The sequence below is a fragment of the Ochotona princeps genome, chromosome 11, assembly GCF_030435755.1.
Source record: "Ochotona princeps isolate mOchPri1 chromosome 11, mOchPri1.hap1, whole genome shotgun sequence".
Classification (NCBI taxonomy): Eukaryota; Metazoa; Chordata; class Mammalia; order Lagomorpha; family Ochotonidae; genus Ochotona; species Ochotona princeps.
In genome coordinates, this window is record NC_080842.1 from 7206218 (window position 1) to 7227769 (window position 21552).

At 49.5% G+C, this 21552-nt stretch overlaps 1 protein-coding gene across 4 annotated transcripts in view; it reads right to left on the reverse strand.

The window, feature by feature from the left end:
• Positions 1-5679: 5679 nt before the first annotated feature.
• The window catches only part of KAT6A (lysine acetyltransferase 6A), a 108111-nt gene continuing 92238 nt past the window's right edge, over positions 5680-21552 (reverse strand). For all 4 annotated transcript variants that reach the window (XM_058669798.1, XM_058669797.1, XM_004592722.2 and 1 more), the window contains 5 exons: positions 20351-20582; positions 15766-15991; positions 14213-14818; positions 10698-11010; positions 5680-8699 (listed from right to left, as the gene is read on the reverse strand). In XM_058669798.1, the coding sequence (XP_058525781.1) occupies positions 6106-8699; positions 10698-11010; positions 14213-14818; positions 15766-15991; positions 20351-20582 (3971 nt within the window). In that variant the 3' untranslated portion in view covers positions 5680-6105. The remainder of the gene's footprint in view (positions 8700-10697; positions 11011-14212; positions 14819-15765; positions 15992-20350; positions 20583-21552) is intronic.

A 21552-nucleotide genomic window follows, 5' to 3' on the forward strand; every position in this document is an offset into this window, starting at 1 on the left:
TCACTCCCCAAATGGCTGCGACGGCCAGGCTGGACCATGCTGAAACCAGGACCCAGAAGTTTCTTCCGGATCTCCCAAGTGGGTGTAGGGTACCAAGGAATTGAGCCATCCTCTGCTCCTCTCCCAGGTGCTTAAGTAGGGATCTGGATTAGAAGCAGAGCAGCTGGGACTTGATTCCTTGCCCATATGGACACTGGTGCTGCAGGTGGCGGTTTAAAACTGGTTGCTGTTCCACAATGCTGGCCCTGCAAGGAAGGTTCCTTCACAGTCAATTCTAAGCTTAGGATACAAATTTAACTCCCACCCCCCCCCCCCGGGGTTGTTGGAAATAGAAGATTCTAAGACTTACAATGTCCCTAGGTCCACTGGGAGTGAGGTTAGCGATGGGCAGGTCATGTTTCCCACAGGAAGGTGGGATACAGCTTCCTGAGGCCACTTCCGGGGTTGCTGGCAGTATGCAGATGGCTGGCAGGGCTGTATGGTCACCTGTGCAACCCTGCATGTTCTTCGCCTGATCTGGGTCTCCCTCCCACAGTACCCAGTTCCTTGGCCCTGTGCGCATGTGTAAATGCTGCAGACCGAGCTGGAACTGAAGATGCACGACAGGTGCCAGCTGCTTCTTGTCCCTGTAGATAACATATTAGGCTCTGTCTCTGAGGGCCTGTGGGATGCTTGTTGGTCTTGCTGGAAGCCCCTGGTTGGTCCTAAACACACAGTCCAAGAGGGCCATGTGCCCACGGCCCCTGGATTAGTTGCAGCTCACTTGGCCATCATGTGACCCCCTGAAAAGGTTCCAGGGCTGTCCTGTTGTGAACAGTTGCTGGGTCCTGTAGACTGACCCAGGGCCTGTGCATGAGCTCAACACGCAGCCATCTGACTTGGTTGCGAGAGAGGTGCTTTCTGAATCCCTCAGCGGGCTGGGAATCTAGTGGTCATCTCACACTGGCTATTCTGCACTGCATGCACACACACACCTTACTTCTACCATGCTGGTGCCAGAGATCGGCTCACTTCCAGTGGGCAGGTCCAAGGTTACAAACACAAGATGGCTGAAGGCAGATGAATGCTGAGCCCAGAGAAGTTTGTTTTCTTTTTAAGATGGCTTTTTTTTTTTTTTTTGAGCTTAGTGAGGACATTCCCACTCCTTCCCTCGAACTAATAAGAGGATTTATTCCACCCTGAAAGTTCCTTCTTAGAAACCACTCCCTGTGGATCTCTCAGTGTTTGCAAATTATCTTAAAAACCAAAGCCCATGAGAACTTCCAGGCAGAAATTACAGTGATCACTCCTTTTTTTCAAGATTTATTTTTACTTGAAAGTCAGTTACAGAGAAGGAAATATCTCCCATCCACTGGTTTACTCTTTAGATGGTTGCAAAAGCCAGAGCTGGACCAGACCAAAGCTGGGAGACAGGAACTCCATCTGGGCCTCCCACGTGGGTGCAGGGTTGCAAGCACTTGAGTCATCATCTACTGCTTTCTCAGGTGGAGGATTAATCCACTACATCACCACATGGCTCTGCAGTTTTGGGTTTTTTTTTTTTTTAAGACTTATTGGTAAGGCAGATATACAGAGAGAAGAGACAAAGATCTTCTCTCTGCTGGTTCATTCCCCAAATGGCTGCAACAGCTGGAGCTGAGCCAACCTGAAGCCAGGCCACAAGGAGAGAGCTGGATGGGAAGTGGTACAGCTGGGATATGAACTGGTGGTGCCCGTATGGGTGAGGATTCACCAAGTAGGCTGTCGCACCAGGTCCCAGCTGTCATTCTCTTGATATTTAGGCTCGTTAGCAAAGCAAGGAATATCTAGTAAACCTAGTTTGTGGCTATCACTCTGCATTGTGCTATGTCACCACCAACTTACATAGCTATCCCATCCTGTCCTTTCCCAGAAACTTCCTGACAACGCAGTTTGCTGCCTTCAAGAGTTGCAAATGGCTGCCAGTGTTGAGATTACCCCGCAGCTGCTGCTTCTGAGTTACCTAGCAAAACTTTCACAAGGTGGCTTAGATTTCTTGAATCTCAAGCACGCCAAACCTGAAAGGTCCTGCTTATGCTGATTTGTCAACTGAAGTGTTTTGGTGGGGGCTGGCGTTGTGGTGCAGTGGGGTTAAGCCTCGTTTCAGAGGCTGGCATCCAGTTTGTGTCCCAGTTGTTCTGCTTCCAATCGAGCACCCTGCTAGCATGTCTGGAAAGATAGCACATGAACCGTGTGGCTGGTCACTGGCAGATGGAGCTCCTGGCTCCACCCCAGGCCACTGTGGTCATCTGGGAAGTAGGCAGAGCTGTCTCCCTGAGACCCTCCCTTGCAGATAATAAGTACATCTGGTGGGTAGTTCCCCCTTTCGGTACCTCCATTCCCACCAACAACGTCCCCCTGAACGAACAAGCTCTGCGATGCCGAACAGGAATCTCCAGACTCTCCACCGGCATCCTGAGTCCCCACTGATATCCAGGAATCTCCAGACTCTCCACCGGCATCCTGAGTCCCCACTGATATCCAGGGAACACGCACAGCTGTTGGCAGGGCAAAGGAAGCTGGGCACCAGCCGCGACAGCTGAGAGGGCCCTCTGGTCCCCTAGCTACTGAACCTTATGGAAGGTGCTTTAATCGGCACGCTGGCTTCCCCAACATCTTCGTATGAAATAACCCCTTTCTCAGTGGAAAGGCTGGAGGAGGGGGCTGTGAAGATGTGGGAACTCTCTCCTATTAGGGAGCAGAGTGGCTGTAAATGGTATTAACTCAAGTCCTCTTTAGCTGTCAGGGGCATTTTTCAAAGCTTACAGTCTGTTGTTCAGTCACGGAGACTCCTTGGTGAAAAACCTGAACTGCTGTATGCAGGACGGACTCCTTGGGTATTCTGCCGGAGCAAAGGCAGGAGGCAAGGTCGCAGGACAGCTCACTCCCCTGGCCCCCTGCAGTGGCCAAAGCAGGTGATTCTGGCAAGACCAAGGATGTGAGGGCACAGCCTGTGTCTTCCTGGAGGTTCCCTGACTGACTCAATAATCAGCCATAAGTAACACAATGCAGACTCCATCATGCCATCGCCTGCAGAAGCTGAGTGAGGTCAGCTTCCCAAAGCTAGATCCACTTTCCTGGGGTGTTCCTTATAGTCAAAGTTTTAATAAAAAATAGCCAAAACAAACAAACAAACAAAAAAACCACTTAATTAATGCTCAGGATCTTGAATACTGGCAAAATGCTAAGTACTTTTAGATTATACAAGGTAAAATGGGATGAGAAAAAACAGTGATTTCCTCTAGAAATCCTGAGCCACATTATACAACCAGATTAATAAAACTTACCCTTCCAGTCCCCGCCACGTCTTGGCGCTTCCTGGGAGCACTCGTGGGCTTTTGCTCCCTCTGTTGGGTCAATGACATCCCTTTCGCAGTTCTCAGGTGGATTTGCCTTAATGATGGAAACCAAGTTAGTGTTAAGTTTTCTTTGGGGCAAGGGAACTGGGAGTCCAAGGTATTAGGAAGGGAAGAAAAAATCCACAAGGCACGACAGACATCCAAAATGGCTCAACATAATTTATTTTTTTTTTTATGTTAAAATGTACAGAGTTCTTTTGAAAGTACTTGCTAGAAAGGGGGTGGGGAAAGATATTACATACAAGGAGGGGAAGGGAGGCCAACAGGCCCAGGAGCGCATGGCATGGAGAGATAGCACGGCATCTGGGCACCCTTCCCCTCGGCTGACAAGTCACCAGGAACGGAGTACAAAGAGGTTACAAAACAGGAAAAGCAAATATAGACAGACAGGGATAGACTTGGCTTCGTTTGTACATGCGGCTTTTAGAGGCGTCTGGAGCTCTATTCACACTCTAGAGATCTCTTTAAAGAGAATTTTTATCTTTCTTAAAATAGTTTTTAATATTCTACAACAAAGATAAAAAATTTTAAAGATGGAATGAAATGAAAAAGCTCTTATTTTAAAAGGCATCAAAGTCACTAACAGTGAGTTTTTAAATTTCTTTTTTAGAAGATTACCCAAGTTATCTTGCTAAAAATACATTTTTTTAAAACAGAAGTGAAAAAATGACAGGTACCAATATTACTGTGTTGGATAATTTCTTTTATAATATAGAAAAGAACATTTTTTTTTTCTACAATAGTTCTACAGTCACAAAGAGGCTTGTGGAAAAGGGAGCTGCCTGATTGAAAAAAATTTTTTTCCTTATTTAAAGAAACAAAACCAAACACAACTGCAAACCAACAGAAACTGAACACACGGCCCTCCTCTCAACAGCTCCTTCTGCCTGACCCCCCTCCTCCCGACACAGCCCCCCACCCCCGCCCGTCCCCACCCCACCCCATCGGGAAGCAATGGGAGAGAGTGCACGGTGCACTTTCTACAGAGATGACAGGGCACTGGAAGAGTATATACAGACAGACCGGGGCCTACACAGCCCTGCGCATGCTCGGGGTCCACGGCGCCAAAGTGTGGGATTCCGCCTTTGTCTACCTAGCACACTTAATTGAGAAAGTCAATTGAAGTGTATTAAAAAATCAACAAACCTGTGCATTGGAAAAAATCGAGTGCCTAATTAGTACTTTAAAAATTTATATAAAATGTACAAATAAAGGAGAGAATTGAACGCTTACAGGTATTTCTTGAAGCAGTACCTCCCCCTTTTGGATATCTGACTGCACATACCAAGTGGTATAATACGTTCCATCTTCTAAGATGGAGTGTATAAACACATACACGTACAGATATAGGTTTTGATACCTATTCCTGGAGCAAGTCATAGGAAGAGAACGGGCGAACTGGTTGCACAGGATAAAAGGGAAGGCCCGGGCGCCACACACGGACCTGCTAAAATTGGACACCCAGATTTGCCCTCCCCTGCTGGTGGTGGTCACTGGCCACTCCCAGGAGAGTGGCCAGAGCACTCAGAGTCACGGGGCATTGAACTCAGGATCTCAAGGGACAAATGATGACGAGACGCAGGTGTCACAGGAGTAAGTTACACAACTCAGCACCACAACCTCCCTCCTGACACAGGTCTGCCACGCGAGGCGTGTGGGTGGCTTTTGTTCAAATCTCTGGAACATATAGCCACCCGCGGAGCCTCCGTGGCGCATGGTGGGGGGGGTGCTGCTGTGTGAGTCACATCAGAGGGAGAGGCAGTTCGGAGCACACGCTGCATCCAGGAGGCCCAGCGTGGCGTGTCCTGCATGGCCGGCAGGGAGCGCCTCCAGGTCCCCTGGAAGGGCTGGGTGAGGACCGCCAGCAGCTTCCCTCCAAGACCCAGAGGTTCGTGGACACTTGGGGTATTCCTGTGTCTGAGTGCTGAGTGGGAATATTGGACAAGAGGAAGAGGAAGAAATTATATGACACTTGATTCAAGAATTTCTATTTAGTCCGTCTATAAAGAATTATTCCTGGGGGAGAAGTCTCAAGAGCGGGAGGGAGGGAGTGTGTGTGAGTGTGTGTGTGTGTGTGTGTGTGTGTGTGTATGTGTGTGTGTGTGTAGGGAGTGGAGGGGTTTTTCAAAGGAGAAGCGTTTTCCTGCTTCATTTTATGAATAATAATATTCACAATAAGAATCAGTGTAAGGAGCTTGGGTTGCTCTCCTGGGGCCAGCCCAAGTCTCCCGGAAGTGCCTCCTGCTGGAATGAAGTCGGGAAGGACAGGCTGGGCCTGGAGGAAAGGGCCTGGCTAACCCTCAGGATGTGTATGTGACATTTCAACAGGACAACATCGGGAGCTGCGACAGTGAGCGGAAACACACGGCTTCCAAGGAAACAAAGGTCATGCCCGTGTGCACGAGTTCCGGCCACGGGGCGTGGAAAGAAAGTAAGGCTCTTTTTAATTATGAAAAGGTTTTGTGCATGTTTCCCCTGTCCCCAAATCCATTTTTTAGATGAGTTCTACTGTAAAATGTTCACGATTGTGAAGAGAACCAAAACCCAGAACAAAATGAACCCAAAAAGAGATCAGGTTTTCTAAAAAATAAAATAAACCAAAGAAAAATTTCTCTAAATCTACAGCAATATTTTAACTGGAAAAAAGGTCCGCTTTTCTCTGGTTTGTCAGTATAAAAGGTTCCTTTATTTATATATATTTTAAGCTTTAGCTGCAAGTCCGCCTTGCTCATCTTCTCATGTAAGGTCCATTGAGTGGCTGCTTGGGAACTCCAGCAGCGTTCATGTAGCTGTGATGGGAGGGGCCAGTATACATCATGTTCCCGTGAGGGTTTGGCTGCATAGGCTGCTGGGCATAGGCCTGGCTCCCCATCATCCCCATCTGCATCTGCATAGGATACTGTGCTGTCTGGTTCATGTAGGCAGGGTTACTATGGTAACTGCTGTTCATCATGGGCTGTGTCATTCGATAGCTGTTCATGGCATTCAGGGTGTTCATATTCATGGAATTGACATTATAGGCGGGGGTGGGCATTAGGTTGACCCCCACATTCATGCCACGCTGCACAGCCAACGCACGAGGGCTGGCCTGCATGGCCACTGCTGGCGGACTGCGGCCGTACAGCTGCTGCTGGTGTGCCGCGGCTGAGGGCAGCGGCGCTGACTTGGAGCGGATGGAAATGTGCCCCTTGACGGGCATTTGCCCTTGCAACCTCTGAGTGTGAGGAATGCCAATGTTGGTGGCAGGCATGTTGCACTGCAGCAGAGGGGATGTGAGGTTCATGGTGGTAGATGCCAGGTTTGGGGGTGGCGTCATGGTGGCTTGTGCTTGAGGGGTCCCAGCCAATGGGTGCGATGGAGCCAGCTGAGCCAGTCCTGTGTTAGACAAAGAAACACTGGTTGCATAGGAAGTCACAGCAGGAGAATGGCTATAAGGCATGGCATGTGGGTCCATAATGGTGTTAGTGAGCTGCTGCAACTTGGCTAAACTGAAGGTGGCTGACGGTTGAGAGTAGCTGCCGGCGCCGAAGTCCCCTGGGATCCTCTCGTAGATGCTGATGTTTCCCGTGCTTCCAGATTCTGGTATCTCCATGATCATGGGGGCTGGAGTGAAACTGTTGTTCATGCTACACTGTGACAGAGGGGCCTGCTGTTGGGGGGGAGGTGGCTGCGGCGGCTGGGGCTGTGGCGGCTGGGGAGGCGGCTGGGGCTGTGGTGGCGGCTGCTGGGGGGGTGGCGGCTGTGGTGCTGGTGGTGGCTGCTGTGGTGGCGGGGCCTGTGGCGGCTGCTGGTTGCTGGGAGGCCTCTCGACCACACAGGTCTGTGGGGACTTGATGTTGCAGTTGGCAGCAGGCTGCACGCTGTTCTGCTGCAGCATGCTACAGCTGCTGCCCATGTTGGCCATTTGCTGAGTGACCACACAGCTGTTCTGCGTGAGGCTGCTGGAGGAGGACAGCCCGCTGTAGGAGCAGCTGCTCTGTGAGGAGCTGTTGCCACAGATGCTGCCGCCCATCGTGGAGTCGTAGCTGCTGGGGTTCTCATAGTTCTCCGTGGTGCTCTCAATGCTGCCCAGGTCGCTGAACCCACTGTCCACCACCTGCTGAGAGTGGTCTGATACGGAAGGCACATCCATCATGGGGCTGGTCTCCATGTTCTGCATAGAAGGTGCTGACAGGGACCCTTGCTCCGGGCTGATCTGGGTGTAGCCACCCTCCAGGGCAGGCACGTTGGGACTGCTGACTGAACGGACCGACTGGCTCGGGTGTGACTGAACAGAGGAGATGGGGCTGTTGTGTTCGGAGGCATGGCAGTCCTCCACCATTGACATGGGTGGGTCCTCCTCGGCCTGGGTATAGCTCTGCAGGGTCTGGCAGGCAGCCAGGGTCTCCTCGCAGTCCTGGTAGGCCCCCTCATGCTCGCTGCTCTCTTCTTGAGTCAAGGACTGCACGGCTTGCACGGTCTCCAGGTCCAACTCACTGTGTGTCATCTCCTGCTCCTCCTTGAGCTCTACCAGCTCTTCCTTGCCATGGGTGTCCTCCTCGTGGTCGTCCTCGGACCCTGGCACATGCTCGGACACCACAGATGTCTCGTGGGAAGGCTGCTCCTCCTCGGACTCAGGCTCGGTCTCATCTTTCTCCTTCGGAGTCGCCCCACTGTTTTGTGCATCAGGGTCTAAAAAAGGCTCTGGGCCGCCGGGCTCCTCCTTGACATCCTCCTGCAGGGCCTGCTCCTCCAACTCTGGCTTCCGGGCAGTTTCTAGGTGCCCGTCCTCCTCATCATCCGCGTCGTGGTCCTCGTGCTGGTTTGTCTCGGCAGGCACGTCCTCCTCATCCTCCGGCTCCTGCTGCTCCTCTTCCTCCTCCTCAGCCTCTGGCTCTTTGGCAGTGCTCTCGGGGCTGTGGCTGCTGTCGGCTGGGGAAGCCGCTCGCACCTCGCTGCCGGTTGTGTCCTCCTCTTCTCCCTCTCCAGCCTCTTCTACGTCGGCTTGCTCTTCTTCCTCCTCCTTCCTCTCTTCAGATGAGAGCAAGTCATCCTTTGGCTCAGCGGGGTCCTCGTGCTCTTGCATTTTGGGTTTACGCCCAGCTTTCAGCAGGGGGACGATGGGCTCGACAACACACCCCTGTGTAGACATGGGCAGGGTGTCACTGTTCAGCTTAAACCCTGGCTTCCGACCAGGTCTCTTCTTCCAGTGGATCGGTTTGCGGCTCTTGCCTTTGGGCCACCCCTTTTTCTTTTTCATCGGTGTGGATGTATCTGGCTCAAGTGGAGAGTTCTTCATGTCACATTTTCGCAAGAGAGATACTGGCTTCAGGATAGGAGTGTCTGTACAGAAGGGATAAAGAAAGAATAACACACACAGGTTATCAGACTTGACATTGCCAGGGCCTTTTCCTGAGACCACTTGGAACAACAGAAGTGATTTCATTAGTCAGCATTTGTTAACCATTGAGTATGTCATGACAGTACAAAGAATTTAAAAGACACACTGAAATAAAAACCTCTTCCAAAGTCTCCCAGTGAACTGCAAAAGAAACAGAGCCCCAGTGCACAGCTGCCATCCAGGAGGTAAAACCAGTTCAAGGTCATTAACTGGGTGGCTGCTATGGGAAGGCACACCTAGCTATTTATTTTATAACGATAAGCTTCCTAAAGATGCATATGGCAGGTTTTCACTGTGTATGTCACACATTGCCTTATCTTCTCTTTTATTTTCCTATTTGTAATTTATGTATCTCCCTGCTTTGCTTGGTGTCCACGGAACCATGACTTCAGGTAGTGCCATCAGTCGATGACTCCAGGCTTGGCTGGTGCAGTCACTGCTGCGTTTACAAGGAAACACTCAGTTCCAGATGACCATGCACATTTAGTCCTAAACAAGTAAAAGAAATTTAAGGTACCAATGATGCTTACTACCTTCTGATACAAACAATGATTTTTATTATTAGTCTTTTCTTAGTAGTAAAACACATATACTGTAAAACTTTCATAGTTTTTAAAGAATACAGGGCAGGCCCAGTGCCGTTCATGTCCTGGCTGCTCTACTTCTCATCTAACTCCCTGCTTGTGACCTTGGAAAGCAGTAGAGGACAGCCCAAAGTTTGGGACTCTACACCCACGTGGGAGACCCAGAAGCAGCTCCTTGCTTCTGGCTTCACAATGGCTCAGCTCCAGCTGTTGCAGCTATTTAGAGAGTGAACCAGTCGGCAGAAAAAAATCTATCTCTCCTTCTCTCTGTGAATCTGACTTTCCAATAAAAATAAGTCTTGAAAAAAAAAAACAGAATAATACAGAGCAACAGAGTTCAGGACATCACAGTTCCTACAGGTTTTTAAAGGAAAAGTGTCCACAGACAGAACATCCCTTGAGGGGAGAGCTGGTGCGTTGAGTGCTAACTTTAACACAAACATAGGAGAGAGGTCCCAGTTAAGAGACGGCAAGGAACACTGTTTCAGCAGTACAACAACTCAAGACAGAACAAAGAAAGCATCAACTCTACAAAATGAATATTTAGATTTCTGGCTATATATCTTACACTGTAACATAAGTAAGACTTTGATAGAACCATTCACAATAAGGTAAAGAACTTACTTTGTCACCATACTAAACTTGTCACATAAAAATGTAAGAATAGAGAGCAGTAAGCAACCTATTAGCTTTGAAATGGAATGGATTTAGGATAAAACGCTCAACCAGTGAATGCATAAAAAGGTAAGGGTTTATGTGCCAAGAGAGGACAACTAGATTCCTCTGCATCTTCCCAGTGCTGTGAAGTGAGCAGACACTGACGACACCGGCACCCAGGCCCTGGCCTAGGCTGCAGTGCCAAGGCCGAGCTCAGACTCGACTCACCCACGTGTGTGGGCTCCCCTGGTTGCCGTGTTTCTGAAGAGGAAATGAAAACAGGCTACTGTATGAAAGGCAAATAACTGGATCTTCATCTACACTTGGAATTACTGTCAGCATTTACTGGGAATCTGTCATTAGCTGGTAAGACACACCAGAGAACAGCTTCAGGAAGGATTCCTGGCCAGGTCTCCACAGACAGAACTGTCCTCTGGGCATGCACTCAGTCCCTCTCGCAAGTGGTGGCACAGCCCAGAAGGGCCAACTGCCTCTTAAGAGAGGACAGTCAGGCCAAGGATGAACCATTTCCTAACAGCCAAATACTTGTTAAGAGAGGCAAATGTGGCACCCGAATCGAGGGGAAGCTCAGTGCACTGCTTTTATTAGGTGGCTCCACCTTATGTGGGAGGGCCTGAGCTCCTACTGCGGGCCTGAGGGTCACACACCTACAACAGGTAGCAGTTCCTTGAAGCATACCTTCAGCATCATCTGACTCTTCATCTTCTTCTTCATCTTTAGACTTCCTTTTGGCAGAGGATCGGCCCCTGAGAACGTCTTGTGAGGACAGACGATGAAAGTATCCTCTGTGGAAGGGTTCGCTTTCATCCTCTTCCTCCTCCTCTTCATCAATTTCAAACGTGGGTTCTAGCCTTGGCATTGGCCTCTCAGAGTCCGAGTCTTCGAAAGGTTCATCCAGCACCTCTGTGGTCTCAGAGATGGTTTCTGTGACGACGCTGCTGTTGTGGTGCTTGCGCTTTCTGACTCGCCTTCTTCGGTGAAGAATCGGTTTCTATTACACATGGAGAAAGCAAGGATTTTATTGATAGAAATGAATGCCATCTTTCCTATTGCGCACATGAAAAAAGCCTAGAGCCCACCCGAATTAGCATGCATAAAATGAAGGGGCTGTTTTTTGACTGTCAAAAGACATGGGATGCTACTTCAAAATACTCTCCATAAAGCATCAGGGATATAAAGGCGCTAGACAAGGGGACAGACTGGCACCAGAGCAGCCAGCCATGTCCAGAACAGGTGCCACACCTGTCTTCTGCCCAAGGGCCTGCACAGCCGTGGCTCACAGCACCACCCTGCAGCCCAGTGGCATGGGGCACCATTTTCACGTGCTAGCTGTGAGAGGTACACTGGAAAGAACAAAACTAAATGATCACTGAAAAAGTAAACCAAGCCTTACTATTCAGATCAGACACAACCAGCCCTATTTTTTCAGTGGGTTGGGTTAATCAATTACACAACCGAAGACTTCAAAATAAGAGCTATGTACTCCAGCTGCTCATCCTACAGATGCCAAAAAGGTTAAAGACTTTGCTGCAGGTGCAGAACAGTCTCCCAATACAAGCTGGGTGATACAAGTTGGGTGAAGTTCTTCAACAACTTCAAAAGTGCTTGCTTCATCTCACTGCCTGTTGTTAATTTTAACACATAGAAGTAGCTTTTTTTCCCCCTCCCCCTTTAACTTTATAAACAGGCAATGTAAGCCCTAGGAATGCAATGCAGATTATGTAATAAACAGGAGAGTTAGTCAAACGTACAATTTTTTACTTTGACTTTACTAAGAATTCAGCTTTCAAATCAGACTGAAAGGGACCCTTTGGCTTGGAGAAAAGTGGCCAATTGTAAGAGTGGAGCAAGAACTACACACAGCACAAGCTGGGAGAACTTTCTAGTCCTCACAAACACCCCACACAAAGGGACTATAAGGAGTCGGGGGTAAAAAGGCAGTAGCAGTGGACTGCCACTGGTCTGCTGTGAACTAGAAGTCTTAGCAATAACAGTTGATGAACATGGATTTTGGTATGCTACATGTATTTTTTGAAGATTTATCTTATTTGAAAGACAGAGAGACAGAGATACTTTTGACCACTTATTCTCTCTATCCAAATGGCCATGATGGCTGGAGCTGGGCGGACTGAAGCCAGGAGCTTCTTCTTGGACTTCCTTATGGATGCTGTGGCCCAAGCGCTTGGGTCATCCTCTGCTACTTTCCTGGGCACATTAGGAAGGAGTTGGCTCAGAAGTGGAACTGCCAGGACTTGAACGGGCATCTGCAGGGACTGCTGCCACTGTAGGCAGCATCTTTACCAGCTATACTACAGCTCTGGCCCCCTGTATGCTGCACGTATCACACACAGTGAAAAATATCTAAGATCTACAAGAGGTCAGATTTTACTCAGCAGGCAACTGACTGGAGGGAGAAGTGCTGGTCCGAGCTGGTGAGCAGCACGCAGCAATGGAAGCAGACCCTCAGCAGGACATCCCATGGGAACCAGAAGATGGCCCACATGCTTGGCTCCCTGCAATCATGCAGGAGGCCCCGAATGGAGCTCTTGGCTTCGATCTGGCTCAGGCAGTCCCAGCTGTTGTGGTCATTTGGGCCATGAATCTCAAAGGATGACAGTTCTCACTGACCTCCCCACTCTTCTCTGAAACTCTGCCTTTCAAATAAATAAAACAATAAATCTTCCCCGCTCCCCAAAAAGGCAGAATCTTGCAGGCCATCAGCTGACCAAAGAAGCAACAGGAGGGGTCTGGGGGACTGGGAGCACGGTACAGCGTGCAGCAGGGTTACGACCCACTGTTGCAGCTTCACGCCCAGTGGTACCAGGCAGTCTTGGTAAACTTAACTATTTTTAAGTAGCTTGATGGTAAACGATTAAACAGACCAGGGCCTAATCTATTCTATGTGTTTATGACATACCTAACCTAAAAAAAAAAAAAAAACTTCAATATTTCTAGACTAAGGCTGATCAACAGATTTTCTTTAAGTTGCTGCCAATCTCTAAAATATTTACCTTCAAGTGGACCCACACACTTCAAACTCCTACTGTATGAGGGTCAACTATGAACTGAACCATCAAGTAAGCATCTATGAGGCCATACGTGCATGAATAAACAGACAGAAGAGAAGGCCTAAAAGTTCGCATGGATGCTCTGCTCCCCAGGGCGTATGTGGGCTGTGCGTGGGGTGGGGACGGGGACAGCAAATCCCCTCATTCTAATGCACACACACACGGAAAAAACACTTTCTGTTCTGTAACAAGGGACACTTTACCTCGATGGCCATCCTCTCAAAACACCAAAAACCCATACTCTCTGCTTCTAGTACTACAAAATACCCACAAGGGGTGGTGCTGCCAGTCTGCATATGCCAAACAGAAGCCGTACGTGCTTTCTCTGAGGGCAAAGCACAGTAAGAGATTTTCAGGGAGACAGAGCACAAGAGTGCCAGCTCACATGCACACAACTTTTACTACAGCATATCCTTATAACTGCGCTAGTGTAATCTAAGCTGTTGTTGCTGAACTCTCACTTTGCTGAACTCACAAGTTAAATCTGGCCACAAGGCACCTAGGCACCCAGTGAAGCCGCAGAACTCTCTGGCAGCTAAGGCGGGACTACTGTACAGCTCAGCAGAACTCATTATAACTGATTCCCACTCAAATTCTGCAATGGGTTGAAACACAGTCCAGAGGTCACTGCTGGTGGGGCTGCTGCAGTAGTGGACTCAACCTTCACTGCTGGCACCCCACACCAAAGCTGCTGAACGTCTGACAGAAACCCAGTAATGTGCCTGGGAAAAGCAGCAGAGGATGACCTAGGCACCTGGGACCTACAACCAACTCCTGGCTTTAGCTGGTCTAGTTCTGGCCTCTGCATTCACTCAGGGAGTAAACCAGTGCACAGAAGATCTCCCTCTCTGTCTTCCACAGCAATCAGTGCTGCCACTGGAAGGACACACATGAGATGAGGAAGACAGTGAGCAGGAGGATTAAGGCGAGGCGAGTGCCCTCACCCAGTGGGCCCTTTGGCTACTTTTCCACTCCCAACATGAACACTTCCTAAACAACTCCTAGGAAGTCACAGCGTTCCACACGTTCCCTGGCAAGAGTGAAGCTACACGACTCTGAGGTTTCAAGCCTGGAACTTAGAGCTGCAACTACAGGAGGGACGCAAATCAGGGTGCCAGGTGGTACCTTCCGCTTCAGGGTGGGCTTGGTGAGAACTGGAGGCGAGCTGGAGCGTGGGCTCTCAGGCTCCTCCTCCTCGCTGCTCTCACTGAAGCCCCTGAGGAGGGCCCGATCACCGTCACTGTAGCGCCGAGGCAGCCGATCTGTCCCTTCCCTGCACTTGAGATCCTCTGGGCTCTTCTGGAGCTGGGCTCGCCACAGCTCCACGCCCTCACTCAGTCTCCGCTTGGGTGCGTCGGGCTTCCGGTCCTGGCCCTGACGGGGCTGCTCACGGCAGGTGGGGGGTGGCTCCTCGGGAGTGGGGTGTGGCTCATGGGGTGCCTCTGGCTTCTCCTCGCACTGGGCAGCATACTGCTCTGGGGGTGCCGGCGGGCTCTCCTCTGCCAGCAGCTTGCACTCCTGCTCTCCGAACCGGTCCTGGGTCCTCCGGCTCTTGCGCCCACAACGGCCCCTTCGAGGTGGCTGGCTGTTGGCTGGGAGCAAGTCCCGGGCCAGGGCTTGCTTGCTCAAGCGGGCAGAGTTGGCAGCGGGGGCTACTTCCGGCTTCTTTTCACTTTCTACCGAAGAGTAACAATCTTGCTCTTTATTCTCTCGAGCGGCAGACTTCCCCACCTGGATTCAGAAAACAAAAACAACACTGGTCAATTTTTCAGTCCTGTTCAGCTCTCTCTACCTATGCTAACTTTTTAAGTTCTCCGAAGGAAAAGCATCAACAGCTAACATGACTATTTCCGTACTGGGGGTTTTCACACCACCAGACGAAGCAGTAGGAACTTGCCTGGGTCTTGTGCTCCTAACCCATGGGCAGTACCACCTTTAGGACACAGCCTGTTCTTATCAGTGCCAGTCTTTCTTAAAGACAGAAATTCATCAACAGAGAAGAGACAAGCTCTTGGGGTATGGTTAAGAAAGAGAGGGGGTCTGTAAACAGGAAAGAAAATTTCTGAAATTGCCTTGCCTATCCACTGAAGGCTTCAGTGCAAGGTAAGAAAACACAGGTGTGCTTGCAACACTATTTTCTTCACGTTTGTTTCAAGAAAAATGTGTCCTCATTTTAACAACTGTCAGATCTAGACTCCATTTAGAGGATTTAGAGTCCTCCTCTCTGCTCCTGTACAGCTCGAACCTGAGCTGCCGCTGCCCAGTGGATAACACTTCATCACAAGTCCCCTGGGCAGCCTGGCTCCTTCCAGCCTGCGGCCAAGGAATACATTCATAAGGCAGGCACACTCACTCTTCCTGAAATCTCTATCACTGAAGTAAAACTGAAACTCTCATAAGAATTTATTCTAATAATTTTATTTTTGGTGTTATTTACATAGTTGACAAGGATGCTCACCCCTGAGGAACACTCAATTGGGTAGGAAGGGTTGAGGTACAGGGGAAGGTAGGTGGGACAAATGCTTCCAATTTTCCTTTTCTTGCCTTTGCTCCGGCACAGAGGGGCTGAGGGTGGGAAAATGTATTCTATTGGTAAGATACTTGTCTGTTTTACCAATACTCAAGAAAATAAAAAATGTATCTTTCGTCCTCAAAAGCAGCCTCCTCCTGCCCCTTACACTGATCTCCAGCTCTCTTCTGCGGCCCTGGGCGTCTTCGCTGTCCCCCTCCTCAGCATCCTCCTCCTCTTCTTCCTCCTCTTCCTCGTCCTCCGAGACGACGGAGTTGGAGACGATGACGGGGGTCCAGCGAAGACACTCGGGGTCTACATCCACAGGTCGCAAATTGAGCTGCAGCTTGGCCATGTGATCCTGGATAAGCTTTTCCCGGCGGATAATCACAAATCTGGAACCAGAGAAAAGTTTATAGCAATCAACAAAGTACAAGAGGTTCACAAAGTGAAAAGGTAGCACAGCCCCAGCAAACCCTGCAGATAAATACCTACCTGTGTGGTGATGGAGTCCCAGTTCAGAAGATGACCTAACTACCTGGGATCCTACCACCCATATGGAAGACCCAGGTGGAATTTCAGGTTCCTGGCTTCGCCTGTTCCAGCCCTGAGCACTGCAACCATTTGGGGAGTGAACTAGTGTATGGGAGACTGAACTCTCTCCTCACCACACCTCTGCCTGGGGAGTCAATAAATCAATCTTTAAAAATAAACAAATCAAACACCGGCCCACATCAAAGCTATGGATGGGGGCCTGTCTTGCTGGGCAGCATTACTTGACTGGGTGGTGGAACAGTGGACTGGTCACATTCGGCAGGGTCAAGACACTTACCAGCACACGAGAGAATTTGGTCTGGGGGTAAACTCTATGGGGGAAGTGTGGGCCTAAACCTGTGGAAATACAAGTCCCACAGGATAGCTCGCAAGCTGGGGTGGCAAGGGGCTATGCTAGGAGTGACCATGGCACCTGCCATCACTTATGGGTAAAGGAACCAATGGCATTCTGGGAAGGTCAAAGCAGCATCACCCGAAGGAGTATCCTAAAACAGGATGTGGAATGGGCCGAGTTGCAACTGGAAGGTGGCAGATTGGGCAGGACCAAACAAATTTCAACCCACAAAAAAGGAATAGAAATCAGGATGGAGCACATGTCATTCCAAACCAGGCTCTTACAACAACTGGTCTAAAGGAGGCAGGGATACTATGCGACAGCATTGAAGGCAAAGGCTTAGACAGGTGAGGGGAACACCTGTGGGCCTCATGTGAGCTAGATCGGGGCAGGGCCTGATTGGGCTGACTGTTCCGAATGGTGCAAGCAAAATTAGAGTTGGCAAGGGTTGGTAGGGCTTTGCCACATCATCAGATGGCCGACTGGCACCGGGGGCAAATTATGTTAAGTTAAATGCCAGAACCACCTGGAGAGTGCACAATCCAGAAGTTGGAGTGGCCTAGTAGCGAAATAGTGGGCACCTCCCTCGTGGGTAACCACTCCCACTGGAGAGCACGAAAACCAGGACAAGGGCATGGGTTGCTAAACAGAAAGGCACCTGCCAGTATGTGTGTGGGCTGGATAGTAGGCTGGTTGGGTCGAACTAGGCTTCAATGTCCGTTGACAACTACCAGAGCTTAATGGGAGGTGGGACAGACTGAACAATCCTGCGGTACATACTCGCATGCATGGGAACCAGGGAATGGAGCAGGCCTGGTGGGGGTTACGGGGAGTCGCCCCAACTAGGCTGCAGCTCCCACTGGTTTGCATGAGGACCGAGTATGAAGTAAGTAGGATCGAGCTGGACCACAATACCCATTGGTCCAAGTGGATGACAGGGCTGGAAACAGAACTGACCCAGCGGAGACCAGTCACATTAAACAGGGCCATGACATTAACAAACACGCTAGAGAACCATATCCGGGGGAAGATTCTGTGGGGGATGTGTGGGCCAAACCCTGTGGAAATTCTAGCCCCACAGGTTACTTCAAGAGATGGAGTGGTGATGGACTAAACTAGGTGTGACCAAGGAGCCTGCCATCAATCACAGATTAAAGAACCGATAACAGTCTGGACTGGTCAAGGCAGCAGCATCCGAATGTGCATCCTGAATAGCGTGTGGGGTGGACCAGGCTACAACATTCACCAGCTCATGCAAGGCCAAAAGGAAGGCCAGACTACGCTAGGCACTGGCCTAAAACCCAATGGCATGTATGAGAACTAGGTCTGGGTGGAGATCAAGGGGAGAAACTTAGGAAACTCCCCTGGTGAGTCATAGCTCCCACTGGTGAACAGGTGGTCCAGACCTGGGGGTCGGACAAGCTGGGCAAAGTAGCTCCAATGGCTCGTCAATGTATGAAAAGGCGATGGAATGGGTGCACTGGGCAGTACTGAGCAAACCTTAGCCCACAAGTAAAAGTAGAAACCAGCATGGAGCACAAGACATGCCCAGCTAGGTTCTTGCACCAACTGGTCTGCGTGAGCCACGGACGCTGAACCACAGTGTCTAAGGCAAGGGTTGCGACAGGTGACGGGCTGTGCCAAGCTGAGTCAGAGCAACCACTAGCATGCTGAACACTGGCTGGGAACAGGCCCGGTTGGAGAGCTAAGGGGACACCCTAGCTGGGTGGAGGTTCCCACCAAGGGGCGCATGAGCTGGGATGGGGCTGCGTTCCGATCAGGGTACAGTTGAGTATCCCTTGGCAAAAGAGTGGATTGGGACTAGATGCACCAGGCCGGGCCATATTGCAACACCTTCTGGTATTCTGGAGGACCAGGGTAGATGTGGGATGGACTAGGCTAGGTCTCAACACCAACTGAGCCATGTATGAGCTATATGTGGGTATGGATGAGCCATGGCTAGGCTGAAACATCCAACAGCAAGAACCAGAATGGGTTGAAGGCCAGTTAGGAAAAGCCACTGTTTCTGCTAGGACAGGAGGCGAACTGAGTAGTGCTGACTCATGGATCCACTGGTATGCGCGAAATCTGGCACTCAGAGGGGTTCTGACGGAGGAGCATTGGCAACTCCTCTGGCAGGACACAGACCCTGCAGTTAAGCGCAAGAAGCGTGGAAGGAAACAGCCCAGAAGAGTTCATGAAAAGTGTCCCACTGGCATACATTTGGCATGGGTCGGGGGCAGACCAGGCTGAAATCAGTTCACGTCATCCACTGGCGAATGTGAACGCTGGAACAGAGTGTGGGTTGAGCCAGGTTCAGTCGCGACAAAAGCAGTGCACAACAAGGAATGCCAAGGTGAGGTTGTCTGTGCCAGATGTGACCGCAGCACCCAACCAGCACATGTGAGAATCAGGAAGGGAGGGGACAGAGCCAGCAGGGGAATAAGGGGTGGTTCCCTTGCTGGACAGCTACTCCCACTGGAAAGCGTGAGCTGGGATGGGGACAGACCAGACTAGGCAGGGCTACAACACCTGTGCACCTCATGTGGACCAGATCAGGGAAAAACCAGGCTGGGCTGATTATTCCTACTGGTGCAATCTACAATTAGAGTGGGTGAGGGTTGTTGGGGTTTAGCCACAGCATCAGCTAGCAGAATCTGGCACTGGGAGCTAGTGCTGTCAAGTTAAACCACAGAACCACCTGGAGAGTGCATAATCTGGGAGTGGGAGTTGCCTGGGAGGGAAATACTGGACTCCTCCCTCTTGGGTTACCACCCCCCACGGGAAGGCACGAAAACTAGGACAGGGGCTGGAGTGGCTAGACAGATACCCAACAACATCCATGAAGGCTGGATAGTTAAGCTGGTTAGATGGAACAAGGTTTTAATACCCACTGACATGCATGAGAGCAGAAGGGGATGTGGGACAGACTGGACTAGTCTGCCACACATACTGGCAAACCAGGGTAGGAGGGCGCGCCTGGTGGGGGTTATTGTGGGTCGCTCCGACTAGGCTGCAGCTCCCACTGGTTTATGTGAGGGCCAAGTATGTGCTGGGCAGAACCAGGCTGGACTGCAACACCCATTGGTTCCAGTGGAAGTTGGGGCTGAAAACAGAACCAACCCAGCAACTGCAACGACCAGCTGATTGGGGCAATTGACTGTGCTGGGCTGTGCTTGCTAGTACATACAGGAATCTGGTCTGGGAACACCTCAGACAAAGTTTCTTTGGGGATCCCCACCAATTGAGCTTCCGGACTCAGAACCCTAACCATCAAATGACAGAGGACAGAACAAGTCAATCAACCACCTCAGCTATATGTTAGCAATGAAAATACTGGGCAAACGGAGACTCTATAGTGGACTATGTCAATCAGTGGATTCTCCAACGACTTCATCATGCTTGGAGTGGTGAGTGTGGCAGCGATTCATAACTGTTGAACTATCAAAACCACTTGAGCAAGATCCTCGGAGCACGCCCCACATCTGGGACCTGGGGTGGGTGGAAGACTGGGTGGGGCTTCTCCCTTAAAATCCCCTTTTACATCAGATATATTATGGAAACAATATGGAACTGTCTTGCCCATCTTCCTGTAGTGCTTGAACTTTTTTACCCTAATTATGTCAAGATTGTAAAACAAACAAACAAACAAACAAAAAACAAACAAACAAAAAATCTTAAAACAGAAGAGCAAGCTGCCTATGCAGTGTCCATGAAGAACAGAACAGCAAGTCTGGTTAACACTTTCCCCTGTACTACAGAGACGGCATCAATGGCATGCTTGGCACCACCATGAGCACCAGTGCCTGACCATCACCTGGCTGCCCTGCATCCTTTGAAGGGAAACCAAGGGTGTGATACTCACTGGTCACTGCGGAAGTCCAGCATTCGCAGGTGGTGGAGTGTGGACGTTATGTCTTGAGGGCAGATTCCAGTCAACTTGCTTAGCTTCTTAATGCTGATTTGCTTGTCATTTTGGTGATAAAGGCACTCCAGTATTACACTTTTCCAATAAGCCATGTAGGAAAGTCGGCCTAGGTCTGACAATGGTTTCTCTGGAGACCCTGCCTGGCCTTCACGTTTTGATAACAAATAACCTAAAGAAATCCCAAAATCACAGATGCCATCAGCAACCCTAGAAATGCTTGATTCACCAAAATCAAAAACACTCTCCTCTGTAGCTAATCAAAATACTACCATCAAAAATAATTTCAAAGGTAAATTCCTTTCAAAAAGGTGAACACAATTACAAAATTATATCAATATCTGTAAGATCACATAATATGTATATATTGAACATTAGGTGAGTGTTTATCTAGCTGTAGTTAATACAAACCACTTTGTTAAAACATCCACACTGTTAACCATCAGGACCCCTACTAGCAGGGTGCATTATGAGACGATGACAGTTACGGCTTTGGTATCTCAGGGCACTACCATCCAGGCATGTCTCACTGGGACCACTAGATGGCAATGCCTTTATTTGAACTGAGACAGACAAAAAGAATAGCTTGGCTTTTATGTAATCCTAGCAAGACTGCTCTTAAAGAAAACAAAATAATTTCTCACCTCAACTGGAGTTCTCCTTAAAGTTACCCATCACTCTAATTCTTGGCAAGCAAGGCCACCAACATGAGTGTGAGTGGCACTGTGAGCATATGTCATGTACTTCTGTCTAGTAAGTGACTCACAGGAATTACAGAAGGCAAGGACTTTAAGGGAAAAGAGAACAAAAATTGGAGCTGGTAGAGAAAATGTCCTTTCGTCATCGACCAATTTAAATGTGCTGTAAGAATGGTAATCTCAAAATACGAGTATTACCAAAAATGAAAACATGGAAGTCATGTGTTATTGATTGTGCCATCTCAGAAAGACTAATCACCCTAAATAAAACATTTCCCCAAGCTTGTTCTTTAATGGCATATAACATGTCCAATCCTGAGTCAAATTTCAAAACAGGATGGAAATACGAGTTCCACACTCTGCAATTCATCTAAGAAGGCCTAGAAAACACACAACAAAGTAGCACCGCCTTTCTGTAAGATACAGTTAGAAGTATGTGTGGTC